The 25,751-nt window shown below is 47.7% G+C and overlaps 1 protein-coding gene across 2 annotated transcripts in view; it reads right to left on the bottom strand.

Annotated features, from left to right (window-relative positions):
- Window positions 1-12,136, bottom strand: part of BTBD10 (BTB domain containing 10) — a 53,688-nt gene extending 41,552 nt beyond the window's left edge. The window contains exons 1-2 of one of the 2 annotated variants that reach the window (XM_075325625.1): window positions 12,029-12,117; window positions 361-507 (exon numbers count right to left, since the gene is read on the bottom strand). In XM_075325625.1, the coding sequence (XP_075181740.1) occupies window positions 361-461 (101 nt within the window). In that variant the 5' untranslated portion in view covers window positions 462-507; window positions 12,029-12,117. Of the gene's footprint in view, window positions 1-360; window positions 508-12,028 lie in introns of both variants that reach the window. The other variant, XM_075325622.1, reaches the window with a different exon arrangement.
- Window positions 12,137-25,751: the final 13,615 nt, after the last annotated feature.

The following is a 25,751-nucleotide window of genomic DNA, read 5'->3' as shown; positions in this document are numbered from 1 at the left end:
CAAATTTCTGATATTTTTATAATTAAAAAGGCAAATTATATCAACCTATATTTACCATTAACAAAGTATAATGTGTCACAAAAAAACAAAAGCCAAAAATTACAGGTACATGTTAAAGCATTCTAGAGTTATCGCCACATATACGTGACACTGGTCAGATTTTTGGCCCGGTCACAAAGGGGTTAAAGGCATGACAGGTTTTATTTTTTTTGCAAAAGCAAGGAAATAAATCAAGGGATGAGGACAGAGGTCACAGTTAACGAGTAACAGGGAAATGATGATCATGCGCCCACACGGCATGGGTCTAGGAGGTAATGACGTGAGCGGTGTGCGTGACGTGCCATCGGCTGGAGTACCTACCTTGAGTGTTTGTACAGTTTACGTGGTCTATTACACAATTTCCGATCCCAGTTCTCTGGATCACTGGAGTTACTGTCATAAGGATGGGGACGTCCAGCCATGCCACTCCCAGCGTCCTCACACTACTCTTCCGGAAGCACACATGACCTATATAACACAGCAGTATTGATCATAATACAAGAAGCCATGCAGAGAGAATGCAATTGCACCATTAGTAAATGTCATCTAAACGCCCCTTCTCCCACTACACCTCTGTTTTACACAAGGCAAAAATACAACAAATTATGCTTCGACTCATCAGGACCAGCACCGGGTGGCCTCATCAGGACCAGCACCGGGTGGCCTCATCAGGACCAGCACCGGGTGGCCTCATCAGGACCAGCACCGGGTGGCCTCATCAGGACCAGCACCGGGTGGCCTCATCAGGACCAGCACCGGGTGGCCTCATCAGGACCAGCACCGGGTGGCCTCATCAGGACCAGCACCGGGTGGCCTCATCAGGACCAGCACCGGGTGGCCTCATCAGGACCAGCACCGGGTGGCCTCATCAGGACCAGCACCGGGTGGCCTCATCAGGACCAGCACCGGGTGGCCTCATCAGGACCAGCACCGGGTGGCCTCATCAGGACCAGCACCGGGTGGCCTCATCAGGACCAGCACCGGGTGGCCTCATCAGGACCAGCACCGGGTGGCCTCATCAGGACCAGCACCGGGTGGCCTCATCAGGACCAGCACCGGGTGGCCTCATCAGGACCAGCACCGGGTGGCCTCATCAGGACCAGCACCGGGTGGCCTCATCAGGACCAGCACCAGGTGGCCTCATCAGGACCAGCACCAGGTGGCCTCATCAGGACCAGCACCAGGTGGCCTCATCAGGACCAGCACCAGGTGGCCTCATCAGGACCAGCACCAGGTGGCCTCATCAGGACCAGCACCAGGTGGCCTCATCAGGACCAGCACCAGGTGGCCTCATCAGGACCAGCACCAGGTGGCCTCATCAGGACCAGCACCAGGTGGCCTCATCAGGACCAGCACCAGGTGGCCTCATCAGGACCAGCACCAGGTGGCCTCATCAGGACCAGCACCAGGTGGCCTCATCAGGACCAGCACCAGGTGGCCTCATCAGGACCAGCACCAGGTGGCCTCATCAGGACCAGCACCAGGTGGCCTCATCAGGACCAGCACCAGGTGGCCTCATCAGGACCAGCACCAGGTGGCCTCATCAGGACCAGCACCAGGTGGCCTCATCAGGACCAGCACCAGGTGGCCTCATCAGGACCAGCACCAGGTGGCCTCATCAGGACCAGCACCAGGTGGCCTCATCAGGACCAGCACCAGGTGGCCTCATCAGGACCAGCACCAGGTGGCCTCATCAGGACCAGCACCAGGTGGCCTCATCAGGACCAGCACCAGGTGGCCTCATCAGGACCAGCACCAGGTGGCCTCATCAGGACCAGCACCAGGTGGCCTCATCAGGACCAGCACCAGGTGGCCTCATCAGGACCAGCATTAGCAGGACCAGCATTAGGTGGCCTCATCAGGACCAACGGGGGCAATCAAGGCAGTCTTGAACCAAAAGCCTTGCCAAAGTTAAGCCCATTTCACACATCCATCCGGGATTGTCAGATTGACTTTGGATTAGAAGACCTGCACTCAAAAACCTTATACATTGTTAGGAGGTTGAGTTCAGGTCAAGAGACCCTCCGGCCAGGGTATGCACCACTGTCCAAGCAAAGACCAAAAACCAAAGATGTGAGAAACTGGCCTATGGAGAACCAAATTTATTTAAAGGGGTTGTCCAGTACTTTTGGACCTTAGGACAGGTCATCAATGAGTGATCGGTCAGCGTCAGACACCCGGCGCCCCCGCCGATCAGCTGTTCTCGGTGCTAGCAGCCAGCCAGAAATGCTCAACTCCGAAGCTGCCGCGACCAGGGACTGTCCATCCGCTTCCCCTTCAAATCAAAAAGAGGTGGATATGCAGTCCCCGGCTGCGGCCAATATCAGAAGACAGAGCAACTCCGGAACTGGGCATTTCTGGCCACCTGCTGCTGACGCTGGCACAGTAGACAGCTGATCGGCGGGGGTGTTGAGTGACGAACCCCGGCCAGACACTGATCACCTATCTTAAGGATATGCTATGTAAAAGTAGTGGACAAGTCATTAAAAAGAGACTGTCCTCACAGAATGACTGTTCAAATTAAAGGGGTTATCCGGCTTAATTTGCTTTTTTTTATTATTTCCCTATTGGGCTACATTGGGGCAGGTAAGTAGATAGAGAGCACTTACCTGCCCTGCTGTCAGCCCCTCTCCCCCGGCTCAGAGTGGTCATGTGAACGCTACTGCCGCGATTTTGCTGTTTCCGGTCATTTCAGGTCAACATGGGCAGGGCCATGTTGACATGCAAATGTGGAACAGCATGTCGCCGCCCTGCTGGGCTGTACAGTGTGTGAGTCCCCGCCCCCTTCCATGCACCCTCCCACACATTCCCCCGCACCTCTTACTCTCCCAGCAACCTCCCCCTGCACTGCTGTGGGGTCCGTGACCTGGGGGAGGGGCCTGGCGGCGGCTGCCGTGGTGTCAGCTCCAGCACCGGGCCCCTGCTCAGGATCACACATTCAAATATACCGGCATCACAGATCACCGATGCCGGTATATTTGAAAGCGCTGATGAGAGGGAGCGTTGCGCTGCTTCTCATCACTGCACGCTGTCTGAGCTCTCTTCAGCACAGCGGTGACGTCACTACTGTGCTGATATGGCCAGAGCACAGACAGCGCGCGAACGTGCAGGAGCGGCGGGGACCGAGGAAGGGTGAGTATGTACTCCCAATGGGGGTGTGGGTGTGTGTGTGTGTGTGTGTGTGTGTGTGTGTGTGTGTGTGTGTGTGTGTGTGTGTGTGTGTGTGTGTGTGTGTGTGTGTGTGTGTGTGTTGCACAGAGCCTGATGTGGGGCTGTTATTTGCAATGCTGTAGTGTCCTGCCCTGCCGCGCGCCGTCCTGCCCTGCAGCGTCCTGCCGCGCGCCGTCCTGCCCTGCAGCGTCCTGCAGCGCCCTGCCCTGCAGCGCCCTGCCCTGCAGCGCCCTGCCCTGCAGCGCCCTGCCCTGCAGCGCCCTGCCCTGCAGCGCCCTGCCCTGCAGCGCCCTGCCCTGCAGCGCCCTGCCCTGCAGCGCCCTGCCCTGCAGCGCCCTGCCCTGCAGCGCCCTGCCCTGCAGCGCCCTGCCCTGCAGCGCCCTGCCCTGCAGCGCCCTGCCCTGCAGCGATAACAGGTCAGGTTCTGGGGCAGAATATACTGACAGGGAATGTGCGTGCAGGGGGCGGGCAGAGGGTGCGGTTGGACACTGGGGTGGGGCTGGACCGTGAGGCCGGGCAGAGGGTGGGGCTGGACACTGAGGCTGGGCGGTGCCAGCTGTGACTGGGAGGTTTTGCACAGGAAGTGGTCATGTTTGCTGGAGCTGAATGTAAACAAGAAGCTGCAGAGAATAAAGGGATAATTCAAGAGGAACAAACGTTAGAAAACAAAAAATAATGTAGGGGTGATTAATATGACAATACAGCGCAGAGTAGCTTAAACTCAAACATTTTTGTTATCTCGGACAACCCCTTTAAGTATAGGCGCTTAGTGCATCATGGCACAGCCAAACATTTAGATGCACCTTCCCACCAACTCTAACCACCCTCTTCTTTGATTGACAGCTCTGGCTTCATAGATCCAGAGAACAGTGGAGATAGATGGAAAACAAGCAGGTGGGAAGGTGCATAAATGGACTGTCAGCACAGAATGACTGTTCTAACCAAGCATAGGTGCTTGGTGCATCATGGCGTGGCCAAACATTTATGTGCACCTTCCCACCTGCTTATTTTCCATTCATCTCTGCCGCTATGAAGCCAGAGCAATCAAAGAAAAATAGGGGCTGAGGGTGGTTATGGAAGAAAAACAATTGTGTAAAGGTATTTAAAATGATTGTCCACACCATGATGCACAAATACCTATGCTTGGTTTGAACAGTCCTCCTGTGCTGAGAGGCATGCGTGCCTTTATACCTTTATAAATTTGGTACATCATTGAACTGTCTGTGCACCAGAAAATGAAATTCACCTTTTAGAAAAAGTTGTACGTCTGCAAATTATTTTTTATTTTAACCATAAATTTGCCTTTTTGACTAATTTATTTTCATACCTGAAAACCAAAGTAGAGGTGCCCCCAACCCCCAATGTGCACGGGCTTTTGACCTCCGCTGTGCTCAGTCATTTGCTGCCAGAGTCAAATAATTGCCCCAGTGTAATTGAAATTCTAACTAATGTTTCTCACACACACACACATATACATATATATACATACATACATACATACATATATATATATTACACACACACACACATATAATATATCTATATCTACATTTTTTTTATTTTTTTTTTTAAACTGTGGTCTACTAAGGACCTTGGCTACTAACCGTCCTTTGTAAACATGTCTAATTGTATGTTCATATCTCACACTTCCGGGCTGATAACGCGGCAAATCATTAACCCAACCTTTACGTTGAAACAAGTCAGGTTTAATTTTAGTCACACCCAAAATAAAAATAAAATTAAATCGGCCATTCATAAAACAAGCAGCAGACATTACAAATAAAGCAGGGATTTATAAATACCACTGATAAATTGTAAACATCTTGTTATGAAAACATAGCTGCGTATGAGCTAGTGCTTGGGATTTAGGGCTATTTTTGGAAGTTGTGTTTGCAGATCTTCTGCTAAAATAAAAAAAAAAATACCTCCCCCTCTCTGAGCCTCTTCACATTGTTTTGCAAATTATTAGAAAAACTCTCTGGAGCTGGAGACCAAAGAGTTGCCAGATCTCAGTGTAGGGAGAAACAGGGAAGGTTTAGATCACAACAGAAATTTTGCTAAAAAGGTATCCCATTAACCTGACGAATACCAAAAGACTGTTTTTAGCCTATGCTGCCCCACACTGTTTTGTTTATTATTTTTAAATAAATAATTACAAAAAAAAAAAAAACAACCAAGAGTGGAGTCCCCCGATTTTTGTTAACCAGTAAAGAAAGGTAAAGCAGACAGCTGGAGGCTGATATTATCAAGCTGGGAAGGCCCATGGGCATTTGGTTGGTTCTTCCCAGCCTAAAAATAGCCCACAATGGCTCCAGAAGTGGTGCATCTATTAGATGTGACAATTCTAGTGCTTTTCCCCGGCTCTTCCCGTTTGCCCTGGTGAGGTGGCAATCAGGGTAACTTATGGAGGTGATATGAGCTGTGAGTTGGCAGCTGGCATCAAGCCCAGGGGTTAGTAAAGGAGAGAAGTCTATCAGACACCCACATTACTAACCCGTTAAGAGTACAGTTAATAATAATAATAAAAAAAAAAAATAGTTTTTGTTTTAACTATTAAATTTGTAAATTCCCACATACTCTAACAGTATAATGTCCCACAACGCCCATCGAATCCTATGAAATGTCGTTCTGAGAACACGGCTCTATAGGTCACTCGCAGTCGGCGGCAAACCTGTAATTTCTCACGGGCGGCAGTGACCTATGGAGCATTGTTCTGAGAATGAGACTTCATAGGATTTGATGGGAGTCGTGGGACATTACTCATTTTGATTACTTTGAGAATTTATTTTAAAAAATTGGTGAACAATGGTGTGCAGAGGAGTTTTTATTCAAATTAACCTATTATTTTTCCAGTGCCTGTGTATTTAATTCTACACTTACCAGGTTACCAATGGGGGTGTTTGATAGACACCTCTTCATTACTTACCCCTAGGCTTGATGCCAGCTGACTTTACATCAATGACATAAACCTCAAAAGATTTAACCCAATTGCGACCGCACCAGGGCATTGGGAAGAGCCAGGCAAAGCGCCAAAATCGGCACATCTAATGTGATGCACCAGGCTGATATTTTTAGGCTGGGAAGAACCAAATAAACATGGACCTTCCCAGCCTGATAATAACAGCGCCCAGCTGTCTGCTTTACCTTAGATGCTTATCAAAAATAAGGGGACCGCACTTTTTTTTTATTATTATTTCTTTTGTTAACAGCAGCATACAGGCATCCTCCCTATGCCGAATTGCTTGTTGATTGGCAGCGCTGCAGCTTTTCAACAAGCTTTATTCAGCATCCAAACTCTGATAAGGACTTCTGTGAAAAGTCCATGTTCCAGGTCAAGCTCCAGATACTAGATGTTTGGTACGGTACGCACGTCGAACTTTACAGCTTGTGTGCGCTCATCCCTATTGAAGAGCAGTTACTTTTTTTTCATCCATATGCGGGCTTTTTTTTTTTTTTGCAGTATGTGATGTAGCTTTAAAGTTATGTCATTATGAGAAAATATAACTCCATTATCTTTTAAAGGTATTCATTGTCCAGGGTGGCACGGTGGCTCAGTGGTTAGCACTGAAGTCTTGCAGCGCTGGGGACCTGGGTTCAAATCCCACCAAGGACAACATCTGCAAGGCGTTTGTATGTTCTCCCCGTGTTTGCGTGGGTTTCCTCTGGGTACTCCGGTTTCCTTCCACACTCCAAAGACTGTATGATAGGGGCTCTAGATTGTGAGCCCCAATGGGGACAGTGTTGCCAATGTATGTAAAGCGCTGTGGAATTAATAGCGCTATATAAATGAATACAATTATTATTATTAAAATAATTCTCTGGGTCAGTATAACTATGAAGATTAAAAAAAAAATTAAATTAAGTTTTAGTTAAAAAAAAAAAAGACATTTGTAAAAAATAATATAAAATATTGTTTTGAGTCTCTACTGTCCTCATAACCATACATATCTGACAGCTGAATTGTGTATAGCTTTTTTGTAGAGGGTTGAGCTGACATTATAGTCATACCATTTCGGTACCATTTTTGGATACATACAACATTTTTCTTGTAGAGGCGCAGTACCCAAAACATTATTACCGATTTTTCACTTTTTTTGCTTTACAGCTTTTATTTTAGGGGTTTAAATCATTTTACAGATGCGACAATACTGTATAGGTTTATTTTATATAGGTTGTCAATTTGATTATCTGGGGCGGGGGTAGCTTTTATTTTTTTTTTTATTTTTAACACCTTTGTTTCATATATTGCAGAATATGGAGAAAAATCAAGATCTCCTATGAAGCCCAGCTAGAGGCTGAGCTTCAATGGAGTACTGACATAGGGGCCCTCAACTGGTATTGGGACCCCACAACAAGTGCGTCACGGAGAGGGTTGATGGCTGCAAAACGGATGCCTCCTGGACTACGCATCTACTGCTATTAACCCATTAAATGCTGCAAAAATACAAATAACAGCCCAGCCTGAAAAGGGACATTCCTAACATTGAAAGTTTATCACCTACTCACAGGTCTGACCAATGGGACCAAAATGATCTCCCGAACAGGGCTCGGAAGCCTTCAGATTGGAGGAGAACATTTCACCCACCACTGGTCCTCATATTTGGACAGATCGATGCAATATCTGTACAACCAGTTGTCTACGGATCCTAATGATGAGAAATCTCAAGCTTTCTCAGACTCTGCACTAGACGCCATGTACAATAGTACTATGTAGGTCACTCGGCTTTATAAGCTTATACTGGGCTATGCACCAGTCTGACCCCGTCTGAGACCTGTCCTGACCAGATTAATGATCCAATCCTCCCTGAGCTCAACTGTTGTACACAGTGTAGCCCTGCAAGTAATTCTGATGAGCCAACATGAAAAGCAAGTGAAAAATGGGGAGACAACAGAGGTGTCCAATTATGGAGTGAAGAATTGAGGGTGATAAGGAGAAGTTGTACATATTTGGGGCACATTCACATGAATATTTTCCACTCTGGATTGTTAAGTGCAGACTTCTCGCTAAGGCCTCTTTCACACATCAGTTTATCATCAGTCGCAATCCAGTCGTTTTGTGAAAAAGAAAAAAAAAAACGGATCCAGCGCTGGATCCATTTTTTTCTCATTGGCTTGTATTAGCGACGGAGGGCCTCATGTTTCATTCGCATCCATCGAAAAATGTTTGTCTGGCCGACAAAGCTATGGTCCACAGGAACATTTTTGTGTGCGTCGAAAAAACGGACAACGACAGATCCGTCATTTGTTATAAATGAAGCCTATGGGCACCAGATCCGTCGCAATCCGTCAAATGACGGATTCCTTCGCCGGACCTGTCTTTTTGTAACAGAGCATGCTCAGATGTGTAAATTCCATCTCTCTCTCAAAACGGATTGTGACTGATGACAAAAACTGATGTGTGAAAGGGGCCTAGTTTGGTTTCAGAATTTCCACAGATTTCATCTTCTAAACGCACTAAAGACCTGCATAATTTATATGATCAGGACATAGGCTGCATTCACACATTGCATTTTCATTTGTTTCAACAATTCAATATGTGAACGCAGCCATAAAAAAAAAAAAAAAAAAAAATATCCACGTCAATTACCAATACTGATTTTTTTTATGCAACATGCGGAAGAAATATGGGAAATTCCCACCCACATTGTGTTCTGTACACATACATTCACAAAACCAGAGAGAAAATCCCCTGTGTACCTAGTTAATGAAAAATTTGGACTTTAAGAAGGAAAAAAAAAAAATTGCATTCCACCAGGACCAATGGGATCGCTCCTATCCACGATTATTTTCTCAGCCCTAATCGGACTGAGAAAACAGTCGCAGCAAGCTGCAAGTTGAATCCGATTCATTTTCACTTGCACCCATACAAGTCTATGGGTGCGAGAGAAACAATGTATTGCACTCGTATGACACCGGACAACATCAGCCGGCAATGGAGGAGAAAGGGAGATTAATTCCTCCCTCTCCTTCGCAGCTGTGATCCGATCGCAGGAACGGATCACAGTGGCATGACACTTAGCTTAAAGTCCAGCAGAGCGAGAGCCGAGAGTCGCATCGGATCCATACGTTCGTGTGGCCTTAGACTTCATGTGAATTTCGGACGCAATGACGTCTTTGCAAGCAATTTTACCCCCCACATTTTATTGCAGTACTTTTGACTCGATGGTGTCACATTTGGAGTAGACTCCACATCAAAGTAGTGATGTGTAGTCCAGCAAGGGGTGAACTATGTAGCAAAGGTGGGCACGCTGCGAGTTTCAGCCACACAATGCCCATCTCCGTTGCGGATTCTATGGTGTGAGTGGATGAGATTTTGTAAAATCTCATTTTACCGTTAGGCTACTTTCACACTTGCGTTGTTTTAAATCCGTCAGGTCCGTCGTTGCGACAAAATGACGGATCCGTTGTTTTTTAGATGTCAACTGAAGCAACGGATGTGTTATTTCACAGGATTACGTTTATGATCAGTTTGTATTTGGGACAGCCCAGTGGGTGTGCCAGACATGCTGGGCATGCTCAGTAGAGCATGACGGAATCCAGCACTGGATTCCGTCATGTGATGGATTACGGTGGAATCCAGCACCATAGACATCCATTACAGCTTGTGATGGATGGCGACGGACTCCTGCAAAGTGCGTTTTTTTGCTGCTCCAAAAAAAAAAAAAACGTTACATGCAGCGTTGCTCCTGCCTGATGGTCAGTCAGTAAACAACTGATCCGTCACGCGGTGCATCCAACGCAAGGCCATCCGTCGCTAATAGAAGTCTATGGGGGGAAAAAAACTTATTCCTATAAAATATATTGCCGGTTACCGTAATGCCTCAAGGGGACGGATTGCGAAGGATGCAAAACAACGCAAGTGTGAAAGCAGCCTTATACAAAAATGATTTGAGGAGGGGGGGGGGGGGAGAATAAGAAAGCATTCCCCCCCCCAAAAAAATAAAAATAGTCTTAGTCTGCTCCAGTTTGTGACACTGATTGGCAAGGTTACTGCAAAAAAAAAGTGACCTTAGAAAAATGTTGGGTGCAGCCGGATCACCGTAGCCTATTTTCTAATTTTGACAGTTTGTTAAAATGATTGGAATAGTTTACAAGTCTGCACGTCGGGCCGATTCCTGAAGCTGCACTCAGGCTCACTCAGCCGGTTGCTATCCTGTCGGACGCCCTTATAAACTCGTACATTAACATTCCCCAAATTTGCTGACGATGGGAAAAGAGAGCAGTAGATGACATTTCAGCATCACTTAAGTCCAATGAAAGCACGGGATTAACCAAACTGGAATCTGGACCCTTATTTTTATTCGGCAGCAGAGGTAAAAGAGGGGCTGCGACCACACAACAGATAATGGGATAATATGGCCATTATCAAATGTGCATGATGTCCTCACTGTTACAAAAGCCATAAAACAACTTCAAGACTATACAAAGTAACCGCAGAGCTGCACATCAAAGGGGGATCAGACGGGACTGAAACAATCAGCAACAAAGTATCCGCTGCTTCCTGCCTCCATTGTGCTCCCCGTGTGTCACTTCCTTAAAGTCACAACAACCACATCCTGCCTGACCCTCAGAAAATATGGAGAGTGACCGAGACAGAATGCCGACACCCAAAAAATATAGGGCATCGTACACCCAGGAGAGAGAGCAACGCCAGGCACCGGACACGTGCAGGCGACCGTCTCATTGTTTCCATTCAGTTCTTTTGTGAAAACCCCACAAACCGCCTCCACTGATTAATAGGCAAAGGGCAACAATGGCATCAACCTGGGCCTTCTAATGAAGAGAGGCGCCAGCAGGTGGGGGGCTGGAGCCCCAAGTGGTTACATTCTCCCCAGATTTTGAAGGATTCCCTGTGATGTTCAGCAGTTGCCGAACCCAGATTACAGTGAAGATTGGAGGAAGGGGGGGGGGGGGGTAAATGGGGAAGGGGCCATCAGGGCAGACTGGGGGTGGGGGGGCAGTAGGACAGACTGGGGGGGGAGTAACTGAAAAAGGGCAGGGCAGACTGGGGGGGGAGTAACTGAAAAAGGGCAGGGCAGACTGGGGGGGGGGGGTAAGTGGGGAAGGGGTCTACAGGGAAGACTGGGGGGGGATGGGGTAAATGGGGAAGGGGCCATCAGGGCAGACGGGGGGGGGGGGGGGGGAGGCAGTAGGACAGACTGGGGGGAGTAAATGAAAAAGGGCAGGGCAGACTGGGGGGGGTAAATGGGGAAGGGGGGGTAAATGGGGAAGGGGCCATCAGGGCAGACTGGGGGTGGGGGGCAGTAGAACAGACTGGGGGGAGTAAATGAAAAAGAGCAGGGCAGACTGGGGGGGGGGGGGGGGTAAATGGGGGAGGGGTCTGCAGGGAAGACTGGAGGGGGGGGATGGGGTAAATGGGGAGGGGGCCAGCAAGGCAGACAGGGGGGGGGTACATGGGTTAGGGGCCAGCAGGGCAGAAGGGGGGATGGGAAGGGGCCAGCTGGGCAGACGGGGGGGGGGGGAGGGGGTACATGGGTTAGGGGCCAGCAGTGCAGAAGGGGGGGATGGAAAGGGGCCAGCAGGGCAGACTGGAGATGGGGGCAGCAGGGCAGGCGGGGGGCTTGTGGGGGCCCAGCACAGACTGTGTGGAGTGAGGGCCGCACGTATCCCCAGTGTTCAATGCAGTAGAGAACACCCCCAGCCACTGCACCCCGTCCTGTCACACCTCATACTACAGCCTCATATCCCGCCCCTCCCCCAGAGCTCGCCCCCCGCACTGCACACTCCTCACCATCCCCGTATCCGCTGCCCTCGGCCCGCTCCCTCCTCACACACCGAGCACCGGCTCCAGCCTCACCTTCCGTCCGCCCTACACCGCCATACGGGCCGCTCTGCCCAGCAGCCTCCGTGCGTCAGCGCAAACAACACAGGATGGCAACCCTCGCGAGAAAAAAAGCTCACTGCGCTTCCCAGGGCGAGAATCCCGCGAGAACTCCAGAGCTGCTGCATGAGACTGTGATAAAGTCCCGCGAGATTATTCTCTGACGTCACAGGTGTGAGCGACGGAAGATAGCAGAGAGCCAGAGAAAGATAGAAAGAGATAGCACGGATCATCTGTAGTCACTGACTGATGTGTATGAGAGGGAGGCTTCTTACATAGGGGGCAGTATTATAGTTATAGTAATTATATTCTTGTATATAGGGGCAGTATTATAGTAATTATATTCTTGTATATAGGGGCAGTATTATAGTAGTTATATTCTTGTACATAGGAGCAGTATTATAGTAGTTATATTCTTGTATATAGGGAGCAGTATTATAGTAGTTACATTCTTGTATATAGGGGCAGTATTATAGTAGTTATATTCTTGTACATAGGGGCAGTATTATAGTAGTTATATTCTTGTACATAGGGGCAGTATTATAGTAGTTATATTCTTGTATATAGGGAGCAGTATTATAGTAGTTACATTCTTGTATATAGGGGCAGTATTATAGTAGTTATATTCTTGTATATAGGGGCAGTATTATAGTAGTTATATTCTTGTACATAGGGGCAGTATTATAGTAGTTATATTCTTGTACATAGGAGCGGTATTATAGTAGTTATATTCTTGTATATAGGGGCAGTATTATAGTAGTTATATTCTTGTACATAGGAGCGGTATTATAGTAGTTATATTCTTGTATATAGGGAGCAGTATTATAGTAGTTACATTCTTGTATATAGGGGCAGTATTATAGTAGTTATATTCTTGTATATAGGGGCAGTATTATAGTAGTTATATTCTTGTACATAGGGGCAGTATTATAGTAGTTACATTCTTGTACATAGGGGCAGTATTATAGTAGTTATATTCTTGTATATAGGGAGCAGTATTATAGTAGTTATATTCTTGTATATAGGGAGCAGTATTATAGTAGTTATATTCTTGTACATAGGGGCAGTATTATAGTAGTTATATTCTTGTACATAGGGGGCAGTATTATAGTAGTTACATTCTTGTACATAGGGGCAGTATTATAGTAGTTACATTCTTGTACATAGGGGCAGTATTATAGTAGTTATATTCTTGTATATAGGGAGCAGTATTATAGTAGTTATATTCTTGTATATAGGGAGCAGTATTATAGTAGTTATATTCTTGTACATAGGGGCAGTATTATAGTAGTTATATTCTTGTACATAGGGGGTGTGAGGCAAATCCCGGGATATGAAGATGAATTATGACTCCAGTCATAATCCCTCATCACTCCCTGGCAGTGCCCCCTCCCTTCTTGTTCTCAGTGTTCCACTTACACCTCCATGGCCATGTCCTGTGATATGGAGATGAGGTGGTGTGGGAACAATGGACACAGGATGACTCCCTGCCGTCACCCTGTAGTAGGAGCTGCTAGCTAATTAGCAAGGCTATGGAACTAGCCAGACAGAACGACTCCAGTAAAAAAATGGTTCATATCTCGCAAGCCATATTTCCGATAAATATGGCAACCATAAAAATGGTGTCTCTGCATGCGGACGATGCCGGCACACCCTTTTTATGGGAGCAGGACATTGGGAAATGCCCCAGGCGTGATATCAGCCAATGGGGAACTGGCAGACAGGTCATGAGTCCCCTCGTTCTGTAGCTAAATTCATAGCTGTCACAATGAGAGCATTGGCGTCCGCCTACGACGCTCCCAGGCAAAGTTATGGCCCATATTCCATGTTGGGATATTGTCCATAACTCAAGCCAGGGGTGGAGCAGTGCTCCCTGTGAGGTCACTAAGGTAGGAGGGGACCTGGATTGCCCAGGTTGATAACCCTACTTCGGCCATTTTCCAAGGTTCTTTTCGCTGGGGGCACGTGTAGGAAACATCTGTGGGAAGGATCCTAGAAACCTGGCCTACAGCGCCCCCCTGTGGCCAGACGCACAAGGTAACTGCTGGAACTGTGTATGCCTGTTTGTAACCCATGCTTTGATTGTAACTGTACTCTGACATATGTATATTCTGTAGATTCCCTATTGTATATATTGTAGTTTCTAGTGTGGCTTTAGGCTGATTAAATCATATAATTAATCTTGGGCTGTTCTGTTATCTCGATCTTGAATCCCACGTCTGTGTGTTCGGCTAATAGTTACCGTGAAGCGGTTGGTGGCAGCGAGTTGTGCCAAGGATTATTGTGGGGAGGCCAGTGAGATTCAGGGAGGTTTTATATATTCCGCCCGCGGAGGTCGGGGGAATATATACCCTACTCTCACCGGGGACCCTTCAATAATCGGCATAAGTAGTATAGCGGCCTCCTGGCTTATGGTCGGGCAATTCCATAATTGGCCTGACTATAAGAGGGGCGCTAGAGAGCACGTCACGTGCTCTGTCTGTCGGTCGGGAGGTATAAAGGAGGGGTGACCCCCACTTGTTACCCCCCGATTGTGACGTACTGGTAGCCAGCGCGGGGGATTTCTGAGTGACCCCCCCGGTGGTTTGTGACATATTGGTGGCATAGCGGTGGGATCGAGATAATAGTGTGTGTGAGTGTGAGACCCATACTCCCAGACACTAAAGACTGCCTGCAGCAGCTGTGGCTGCTGGGGTCTTCAGACTAGCTCAACACTAGAGTGTCAGAGTGCAGATACTGTAAGGTGTGTGGAGGCATCAGGTGTCAGTTCTGTGTCAGTGACCAAAAGTCTGCAAGAATGGCTGATGGCACCAGGAGCAGAGCTATGCAACTGGCCAATGCTAAGGCAGGAGCCGAAGAGAGGGAGGACGGTGCTGTGGACAGTAATGAGGAGGTTGCCCACGAGTCCTCCAGGAGCTCGACGCCAGAAAACCGTTCTGCCGAGGACATTGCACAACCTGGCACTGCTGGACAAGATGAGGAGCAGCTCACCCAAGGTTCCTCAACGAGCCAGATGCCAGCCCTCCGCTCTGAAAGGGACAGTGAATCGCCTAGCTCTGCAGCGTGCCGCAGATCACCACGTGCCATTCCACCGAGCCTGGGAGGCTCGGATAGCCTTCTTCAAATGGCTATGGCCCTTCTCCAGGCTGGAGACCAGAAGGGCTACAAGGAACTCCTGGCAGAGCGCAGGGCAGAGCGGCAGGCAGCGCGTGACGCTGAGGCTGCGGAGCGGCACGCAGAGCGTGAGGCTGCGGAGCGAGAGCGGCAGGCAGCGCGTGAAGAGCGAGAGCGAGAGCGACAGGCAGACCGTGACTACCAGCTGCAGCTAGCTCAGCTCCGGCCCTCATCAGCCACATGTGACCTTCAAAACACCAAACTTCCAAAGGTCCGTGTTGAGGACTTCCCAGTGCTGGAGAAGGATGGAGACTTGGACTCTTTCTTGACTGCTTTTGAACGGACTTGCTTGCAGCACCATCTGGACAAGGACCAGTGGGCCAAATACCTGACCCCCCGTTTAAGGGGTAAGGCCCTGGATATCCTTGGGGACGTGCCTGCTGAGGCAGATCAGGGCTACGACACCATCAAGCGGGCCCTGATCCAACAGTACAACCTCACTCCAGAGTCCTACCGCAAGAAGTTCCGGAGCCTACAGAAGGGACCAAAGGACTCCTGGGCTGACCACCGGCGGGCACTTGCCCGAGCTGCCGACCGCTGGACCCAAGGCCTGCAGCTTTCCACCGGACCGGAGATCCTGGACTTGTTCATCACGGAGCAACTCTTGTGGAACTGCCCTGAGGATCTCCGCCAGTTCATCCGAGACCAGAAGCCAAAGGGGTCCACGGCTACAGCTGCCCTTGCCGATGACTACACCAACAACCGGGCCCCTGAGGCCAGGAGAGCGGCCACCAGCAGCACCTGGAGAGGGGGTAAGATGAATTCTGCGACTGCCCCACCTGCCCCTAGACTGCAGGGGGTGTCCCCCTCAACTCCCCTCTCCAGGCCCGTGGCAGAGCCAAGACGGTGCCACCAGTGCAACCTACCTGGACACTTCAAGGCCATGTGCCCTCAGCGTCCCAAGGCCCCGGCTCCGTCCCCGTCCCAAGGGCCGCCCAAGGTGTATTGTGTGGGTGGGGGTGGTGGTAGGTCCCTGGACAGCTTCCAACCTGTCACCGTCGGCCGGTCTGTGACCATAGGACTGCGAGACAGCGCCTCGGAGGTGACTCTGGTGCGGCCTGAGATGGTGTCCCCCCAAGACTTGATCCCTGGAAAAACCCTCGCTGTCTCCGGGATTGGAGGCACTGACCCGGCGCTGCCTGTTGCTGACATTTATGTGGACTGGGGCGCAGGGCGAGGGGTGAGGGAGGTGGGGGTAACTGATCGGATCCCTGCAAACGTGCTACTTGGGACAGATTTGGGGCAGATAACCTCCCAGTTTGGGCCCCAACCAAGGGCTGAACCTTCAGCCCGTACTGACATGCCTCCGGACAATGTTAATGTGTTATCTATGAATGATGTAAGGGAGGAGGGAGTGAACTCTGATATTTCTGCTTGCATAGACACCATAGACACACACTCAGCTGCAGCTGTGACAGGGGAGGGGGTCAGAGAAAGGTGTGACAATGCCTCTACAAGTAACCAGCCTGTGAGCTGGGATCTGTTGCCCTCTGCAGGGATAAGCAGAGAGCAGGGTGCTGCAGGGGGAGGACCAGTGTGTGGGGTGGGGGCTACCACAGCAAATGTGGGGTCCCCAGAGATTTCACAGCGGGGTTCTGTTGCTGCAGGAGGGGAACAGGCAGGTGAGATTGGGGCCGGTCCAGGAGCGGAAGTGCTCCCAGGTAAGATCTCGGTGCATGGTTCCCCCACAACCGGGGTGTCAGGAAGCCAGGTAGGTCTGCCTGAACCGGCGACTTGGTCAGGAACGGAGGAGGAGCAGGCACGACCCACGGTCGCAGCGGCTGTGGCCGCTGTCACCCGCAGTGGGAGTGCTGGAAGCCAAGGGGCCTCCCGGAGGTCCGATAGCTCTTCCCCTTCTGACCAAGTTGCAGCCGAGTCAGGTGGAGGCCAGGACACAGGTCCCGGGGTACTGACCGAAGATGTGACAGTCTCGTCGATTCTGGCCACATCTAGTCGGGGGTTTCAGGCAGCGTTAGAAGCTGACGACAGCCTGAAAGCTCTTAAGGAGCAGGCGGCCCAGCCTCCCTCGGACTCGGACCCGGAGCGAGTGGTCTGGGACCAAGGACGGCTGTACCGGGCCACGGTCCAGCAGGGTTCACCGGAGGCGTCGCCCAGGGACCGACAGTTGGTGGTACCCTATCCGTTCCGGACGGAGTTGTTGCGGATCGCACATGAGATTCCGATGGCCGGACACCTAGGGATCGCTAAGACCAAGGCCAGGTTAAACCAGCATTTCTACTGGCCAAAAATGGGGGCCGATGTGGCTGCCTACTGCCGTTCGTGTGAAACCTGTCAGAGAGTGGGGAAGGCGGGGCCACACCCCAAAGCCCCACTAGTATCTCTGCCAATCATCGATGAGCCTTTCAGGAGGGTGGCTGTGGATCTGGTCGGCCCGCTGGCCATCCCCAGCAGCTCCGGGAAACGCTTCATACTGACGGTAGTGGACTATGCCACCCGGTACCCAGAAGCAGTGGCCTTGTCGTCCATTCGGGCTGACAAGGTGGCCACCGCATTGCTGGAGATTTTCTCCCGAGTGGGTTTTCCCCAGGAAATGCTCACTGACCGGGGGACCCAATTCATGTCCCAGCTGATGGAGGCCCTCTGTAAGCAAGTCCAGGTGCGACATCTGGTGGCCAGCCCGTACCATCCACAGACTAATGGCCTGTGCGAGCGGTTCAATGGCACCTTAAAGCAGATGCTTAAGATGTTGGTCGACTCCCATGGGCGTGACTGGGAGCGGTATCTCCCACACCTGTTATTTGCTTACCGGGAGGTTCCACAGGCCTCAACAGGATTCTCACCGTTTGAGCTCCTGTACGGGCGACGTGTGCGGGGCCCCCTGGCTCTGGTGAAAGAGGCTTGGGAAGGGGATTTGGCCACCCCTGGAGTGTCGGTTATCGAGTATGTCATGCGCTTCCGGGACAAAATGCAGGCCTTGACGCAACTGGTACACGACAATATGGCTCAAGCCCAGGCCGATCAGAAGCGTTGGTACGACCAGAACGCTTGTGAGAGGACCTACCAAGTGGGTCAAAAGGTGTGGGTACTGGTCCCCGTACCACAGGACAAGCTTCAGGCAGCCTGGGAAGGCCCATACCTCGTGTACCAGCAGCTCAACCCTGTGACGTACCTGGTCACCCTGGACCCTGCCCGTGGAAGGCGGAAGCCCTTCCATGTGAACATGATGAAGGCACATCATGAGCGGGAGGCATGTGCGCTCCCCGTGTGCAACCTGCCCGAGGAGGGAGAAGCGGAAACCCTCTTGGATATGCTAGCCCAGGTTAGGGCAGGCGGATCCATTGAGGATGTGGAGGTTGGCCACCAGCTCTTGGAGGACCAACGGTCCCAGCTGTGGGCCACCCTACACCCCTTCCGGGGGTTGTTTACCAACCAGCCCGGAAGGACTGACTTGGCTGTCCATCACGTGGACACTGGGGATCATCCCCCGATCCGGCGTTCAGCATATCGGGTCTCCCTGGAGGTGCAGCAACACATGCGCCAGGAGATTGACGAGATGCTGAAGCTGGGGGTGATCCAGGCATCCAACAGCGCTTGGGCCTCGCCTGTAGTCCTCGTCCCTAAGAAGGACCGAACCACTCGGTTCTGCGTGGACTACAGGGGGCTCAATGCGGTCACGGTCGCCGATGCGTACCCAATGCCACGCATCGATGACCTGCTCGATCAGTTGGCCGGGGCTCAGTACCTGACCATCATGGATCTGAGCCGGGGATATTGGCAGATCCCCCTGACTCGCAAGGCCAGGGAACGCTCTGCCTTTATTACCCCATTTGGACTGTACGAGTCCACGGTGATGCCATTCGGGATGAGGAATACCCCTGCCACTTTCCAGCGGATGGTCAACACCCTGCTCAAGGGACTTGAAGGGTACGCGGCCGCGTACCTGGATGACATTGCCGTCTTCAGTCCCACCTGGGAGGACCACCTAGAGCATCTAGCACAGGTGCTCAGGCGGATCCACCGGGCAGGTTTGACCATCAAGCCGGGAAAGTGTCAGCTGGCCATGAGCGAGGTCCAGTACCTCGGTCACCGGGTAGGTGGGAGAACACTGAAGCCCGAGCCTGAGAAAGTGGAAGCCATCGCATCCTGGCCCACCCCCAGGACCAAGAAGCAGGTGATGTCCTTCTTGGGGACCGCTGGGTACTATAGGAGGTTTGTTCCATGCTATAGTAGCCTGGCAAAGCCCTTGACGGACCTCACCAAGAAGAAGCTGCCCTCTGCAGTCGATTGGACAATGGACTGCGAGACAGCCTTCCGGGCCCTAAAGGACGCCCTGTCCAGCCCGCCCGTGCTACAGGCAGCCGACTTCACGCGGCCGTTTGTAGTACAGACCGACGCCAGTGACTTCGGCCTCGGTGCGGTGCTCAGCCAGGTGGACTCTGCGAGCCAAGAGCACCCAGTCTTGTACCTGAGCAGGAAGCTGTTACCAAGGGAAGTTGCCTATTCCACGATGGAGAAGGAGTGCCTGGCCATAGTGTGGGCCCTGCAGCGTCTGCAACCCTATCTATACGGGCGCCACTTCATCGTGGAGACGGACCACAATCCCCTCAGCTGGTTGCACACCGTCTCTGGGACGAATGGGCGATTGTTGCGATGGAGCCTTGCGCTCCAGCAATACAACTTCACCATTCGCCACAAAAGGGGCCGTGACCACGGTAACGCAGACGGGCTGTCCCGACAAGGAGAGGTCGCGGACGGGCGCACGGGGGAACACCGGAGTGTGCTGCCCCCTAGCGCCCTCAAAAGGGGGGAGGTGTGAGGCAAATCCCGGGATATGAAGATGAATTATGACTCCAGTCATAATCCCTCATCACTCCCTGGCAGTGCCCCCTCCCTTCTTGTTCTCAGTGTTCCACTTACACCTCCATGGCCATGTCCTGTGATATGGAGATGAGGTGGTGTGGGAACAATGGACACAGGATGACTCCCTGCCGTCACCCTGTAGTAGGAGCTGCTAGCTAATTAGCAAGGCTATGGAACTAGCCAGACAGAACGACTCCAGTAAAAAAATGGTTCATATCTCGCAAGCCATATTTCCGATAAATATGGCAACCATAAAAATGGTGTCTCTGCATGCGGACGATGCCGGCACACCCTTTTTATGGGAGCAGGACATTGGGAAATGCCCCAGGCGTGATATCAGCCAATGGGGAACTGGCAGACAGGTCATGAGTCCCCTCGTTCTGTAGCTAAATTCATAGCTGTCACAATGAGAGCATTGGCGTCCGCCTACGACGCTCCCAGGCAAAGTTATGGCCCATATTCCATGTTGGGATATTGTCCATAACTCAAGCCAGGGGTGGAGCAGTGCTCCCTGTGAGGTCACGAAGGTAGGAGGGGACCTGGATTTGGCCAGGTTGATAACCCTACTTCGGCCATTTTCCAAGGTTCTTTTCGCTGGGGGCACGTGTAGGAAACATCTGTGGGAAGGATCCTAGAAACCTGGTCTACAGCGCCCCCCTGTGGCCAGACGCAACAAGGTAACTGCTGGAACTGTGTATGCCTGTTTGTAACCCATGCTTTGATTGTAACTGTACTCTGACATATGTATATTCTGTAGATTCCCTATTGTATATATTGTAGTTTCTAGTGTGCTTTAGGCTGATTAAATTATATAATTAATCTTGGGCTGTTCTGTTATCTCGATCTTGAATCCCACGTCTGTGTGTTCGGCTAATAGTTACCGTGAAGCGGTTGGTGGCAGCGAGTTGTGCCAAGGATTATTGTGGGGAGGCCAGTGAGATTCAGGGAGGTTTTATATATTCCGCCCGCGGAGGTCGGGGGAATATATACCCTACTCTCACCGGGGACCCTTCAATAATCGGCATAAGTAGTATAGCGGCCTCCTGGCTTATGGTCGGGCAATTCCATAATTGGCCTGACTATAAGAGGGGCGCTAGAGAGCGCGTCACGTGCTCTGTCTGTCGGTCGGGAGGTATAAAGGAGGGGTGACCCCCACTTGTTACCCCCCGATTGTGACGTACTGGTAGCCAGCGCGGGGGATTTCTGAGTGACCCCCCCGGTGGTTTGTGACAGGGGGCAGTATTATAGTAGTTATATTCTTGTACATAGGGGGCAGTATTATAGTAATTATATTCTTGTATATAGGGGCAGTATTATAGTAGTTACATTCTTGTACATAGGGGCAGTATTATAGTAGTTACATTCTTGTACATAGGGGCAGTATTATAGTAGTTATATTCTTGTATATAGGGAGCAGTATTATAGTAGTTATATTCTTGTATATAGGGAGCAGTATTATAGTAGTTATATTCTTGTACATAGGGGCAGTATTATAGTAGTTATATTCTTGTACATAGGGGGCAGTATTATAGTAGTTATATTCTTGTACATAGGGGGCAGTATTATAGTAGTTATATTCTTGTACATAGGAGGCAGTATTATAGTAGTTATATTCTTGTACATAGGGGCAGTATTATAGTAGTTATATTCTTGTACATAGGAGGCAGTATTATAGTAGTTATATTCTTGTACATAGGGGGCAGTATTATAGTAGTTATATTCTTGTGCATAGGGGGCAGTATTATAGTAGCTATATTCTTGTACATAGGGGGCAGTATTATAGTAGTTATATTCTTGTACATAGGGAGCAGTATTATAGTAGTTATATTCTTGTACATAGGAGGCAGTATTATAGTAGTTATATTCTTGTATATAGGGGGCAGTATTATAGTAGTTACATTCTTGTACATAGGAGGCAGTATTATAGTAGTTATATTCTTGTACATAGGGGGCAGTATTATAGTAGTTACATTCTTGTACATAGGAGGCAGTATTATAGTAGTTATATTCTTGTACATAGGGGGTAGTATTATAGTAGTTACATTCTTGTACATAGGGGGCAGTATTATAGTAGTTATATTCTTGTACATAGGAGGCAGTATTATAGTAGTTATATTCTTGTACATAGGAGGCAGTATTATAGTAGTTATATTCTTGTACATAGGGGCAGTATTATAGTAGTTATACTCTTGTACATAGGGGGCAGTATTATAGTAGTTATATTCTTGTACATAGGGAGCAGTATTATAGTAGTTATATTCTTGTATATAGGGACAGTATTATAGTAGTTATACTCTTGTACATAGGGGGCAGTATTATAGTAGTTATACTCTTGTACATAGGGGGCAGTATTATAGTAGTTGTATTCTTGTACATAGGGGGCAGTATTATAGTAGTTATAGTCTTGTACATATGGGCAGTATTACAGCAGTTCTATTCTTGTACATAGGGGCAGTATTACAGCCGTTATATTCTTGTACATAGGGGCAGTATTATAGTAGTTATATTCTTGTACATAGGAGCAGTATTATAGTAGTTATATTCTTGTATATAGGAGCAGTATTATAGTAGTTATATTCTTGTACATAGGGGGCAGTATTATAGCAGTTATATTCTTGTACATAGGAGCAGTATTATAGTAGTTATATTCTTGTATATAGGAGCAGTATTATAGTAGTTATATTCTTGTATATAGGAGCAGTATTATAGTAGATATATTCTTGTACATAGGGGGCAGTATTATAGTAGATATATTTTTGTACATAGAGGGCAGTATTATAGTAGCTATATTCTTGTACATAGGGGCAGTATTATAGTAGTTATATTCTTGTACATAGGGGCAGTATTATAGTAGTTATATTCTTGTACATAGGAGCAGTATTATAGTAGTTATACTCTTGTACATAGTGGGCAGTATTATAGTAGTTGTATTCTTGTACATAGGGGGCAGTATTATAGTAGTTATAGTCTTGTACATATGGGCAGTATTACAGCAGTTATATTCTTGTACATAGGGGCAGTATTACAGCCGTTATATTCTTGTACATAGGGGCAGTATTATAGTAGTTATATTCTTGTACATAGGGGCAGTATTATAGTAGTTATATTCTTGTACATAGGAGCAGTATTATAGTAGTTATATTCTTGTACATAGGAGCAATATTATAGTAGTTATACTCTTGTACATAGGGGCAGTATTACAGCCGTTATATTCTTGTACATAGGGGCAGTATTATAGTAGTTATATTCTTGTACAAAGGGGCAGCATTACAGCAGTTATATTCTTGTACATAGGGGGCAGTATTATAGTAGTTATATTCTTGTACATAGGGGGCAGTATTATAGTAGTTATATTCTTGTACATAGGGGCAGTATTATAGTAGATATATTCTTGTACATAGGGGCAGTATTATAGTAGTTATATTCTTGTACATAGGGGGCAGTATTATAGTAGTTATATTCTTGTACATAGGAGCAGTATTATAGTAGTTATATTCTTGTATATAGGAGCAGTATTATAGTAGATATATTCTTGTACATAGGGGGCAGTATTATAGTAGTTATATTCTTGTATATAGGGAGCAGTATTATAGTAGTTATATTCTTGTACATAGGGGCAGTATTATAGTAGTTATATTCTTGTACATAGGGGGCAGTATTATAGTAGTTATATTCTTGTACATAGGGGGCAGTATTATAGTAGTTATATTCTTGTACATAGGAGGCAGTATTATAGTAGTTATATTCTTGTACATAGGGGCAGTATTATAGTAGTTATATTCTTGTACATAGGAGGCAGTATTATAGTAGTTATATTCTTGTACATAGGGGGCAGTATTATAGTAGTTATATTCTTGTGCATAGGGGGCAGTATTATAGTAGCTATATTCTTGTACATAGGGGGCAGTATTATAGTAGTTATATTCTTGTACATAGGGAGCAGTATTATAGTAGTTATATTCTTGTACATAGGAGGCAGTATTATAGTAGTTATATTCTTGTATATAGGGGGCAGTATTATAGTAGTTACATTCTTGTACATAGGAGGCAGTATTATAGTAGTTATATTCTTGTACATAGGGGGCAGTATTATAGTAGTTACATTCTTGTACATAGGAGGCAGTATTATAGTAGTTATATTCTTGTACATAGGGGGTAGTATTATAGTAGTTACATTCTTGTACATAGGGGGCAGTATTATAGTAGTTATATTCTTGTACATAGGAGGCAGTATTATAGTAGTTATATTCTTGTACATAGGAGGCAGTATTATAGTAGTTATATTCTTGTACATAGGGGCAGTATTATAGTAGTTATACTCTTGTACATAGGGGGCAGTATTATAGTAGTTATATTCTTGTACATAGGGAGCAGTATTATAGTAGTTATATTCTTGTATATAGGGACAGTATTATAGTAGTTATACTCTTGTACATAGGGGGCAGTATTATAGTAGTTATACTCTTGTACATAGGGGGCAGTATTATAGTAGTTGTATTCTTGTACATAGGGGGCAGTATTATAGTAGTTATAGTCTTGTACATATGGGCAGTATTACAGCAGTTCTATTCTTGTACATAGGGGCAGTATTACAGCCGTTATATTCTTGTACATAGGGGCAGTATTATAGTAGTTATATTCTTGTACATAGGAGCAGTATTATAGTAGTTATATTCTTGTATATAGGAGCAGTATTATAGTAGTTATATTCTTGTACATAGGGGGCAGTATTATAGCAGTTATATTCTTGTACATAGGAGCAGTATTATAGTAGTTATATTCTTGTATATAGGAGCAGTATTATAGTAGTTATATTCTTGTATATAGGAGCAGTATTATAGTAGATATATTCTTGTACATAGGGGGCAGTATTATAGTAGATATATTTTTGTACATAGAGGGCAGTATTGTAGCTATATTCTTGTACATAGGGGCAGTATTATAGTAGTTATATTCTTGTACATAGGGGCAGTATTATAGTAGTTATTTTCTTGTACATAGGAGCAGTATTATAGTAGTTATACTCTTGTACATAGTGGGCAGTATTATAGTAGTTGTATTCTTGTACATAGGGGGCAGTATTATAGTAGTTATAGTCTTGTACATATGGGCAGTATTACAGCAGTTATATTCTTGTACATAGGGGCAGTATTACAGCCGTTATATTCTTGTACATAGGGGCAGTATTATAGTAGTTATATTCTTGTACATAGGGGCAGTATTATAGTAGTTATATTCTTGTACATAGGAGCAGTATTATAGTAGTTATATTCTTGTACATAGGAGCAATATTATAGTAGTTATACTCTTGTACATAGGGGCAGTATTACAGCCGTTATATTCTTGTACATAGGGGCAGTATTATAGTAGTTATATTCTTGTACAAAGGGGCAGCATTACAGCAGTTATATTCTTGTACATAGGGGGCAGTATTATAGTAGTTATATTCTTGTACATAGGGGGCAGTATTATAGTAGTTATATTCTTGTACATAGGGGCAGTATTATAGTAGATATATTCTTGTACATAGGGGCAGTATTATAGTAGTTATATTCTTGTACATAGGGGGCAGTATTATAGTAGTTATATTCTTGTACATAGGAGCAGTATTATAGTAGTTATATTCTTGTATATAGGAGCAGTATTATAGTAGATATATTCTTGTACATAGGGGGCAGTATTATAGTAGATATATTTTTGTACA

Source organism: Anomaloglossus baeobatrachus, chromosome 10 (assembly GCF_048569485.1).
Source record: "Anomaloglossus baeobatrachus isolate aAnoBae1 chromosome 10, aAnoBae1.hap1, whole genome shotgun sequence".
Taxonomy (NCBI): Eukaryota; Metazoa; Chordata; class Amphibia; order Anura; family Aromobatidae; genus Anomaloglossus; species Anomaloglossus baeobatrachus.
This window is presented reverse-complemented; position numbering and strand designations above follow the sequence as displayed.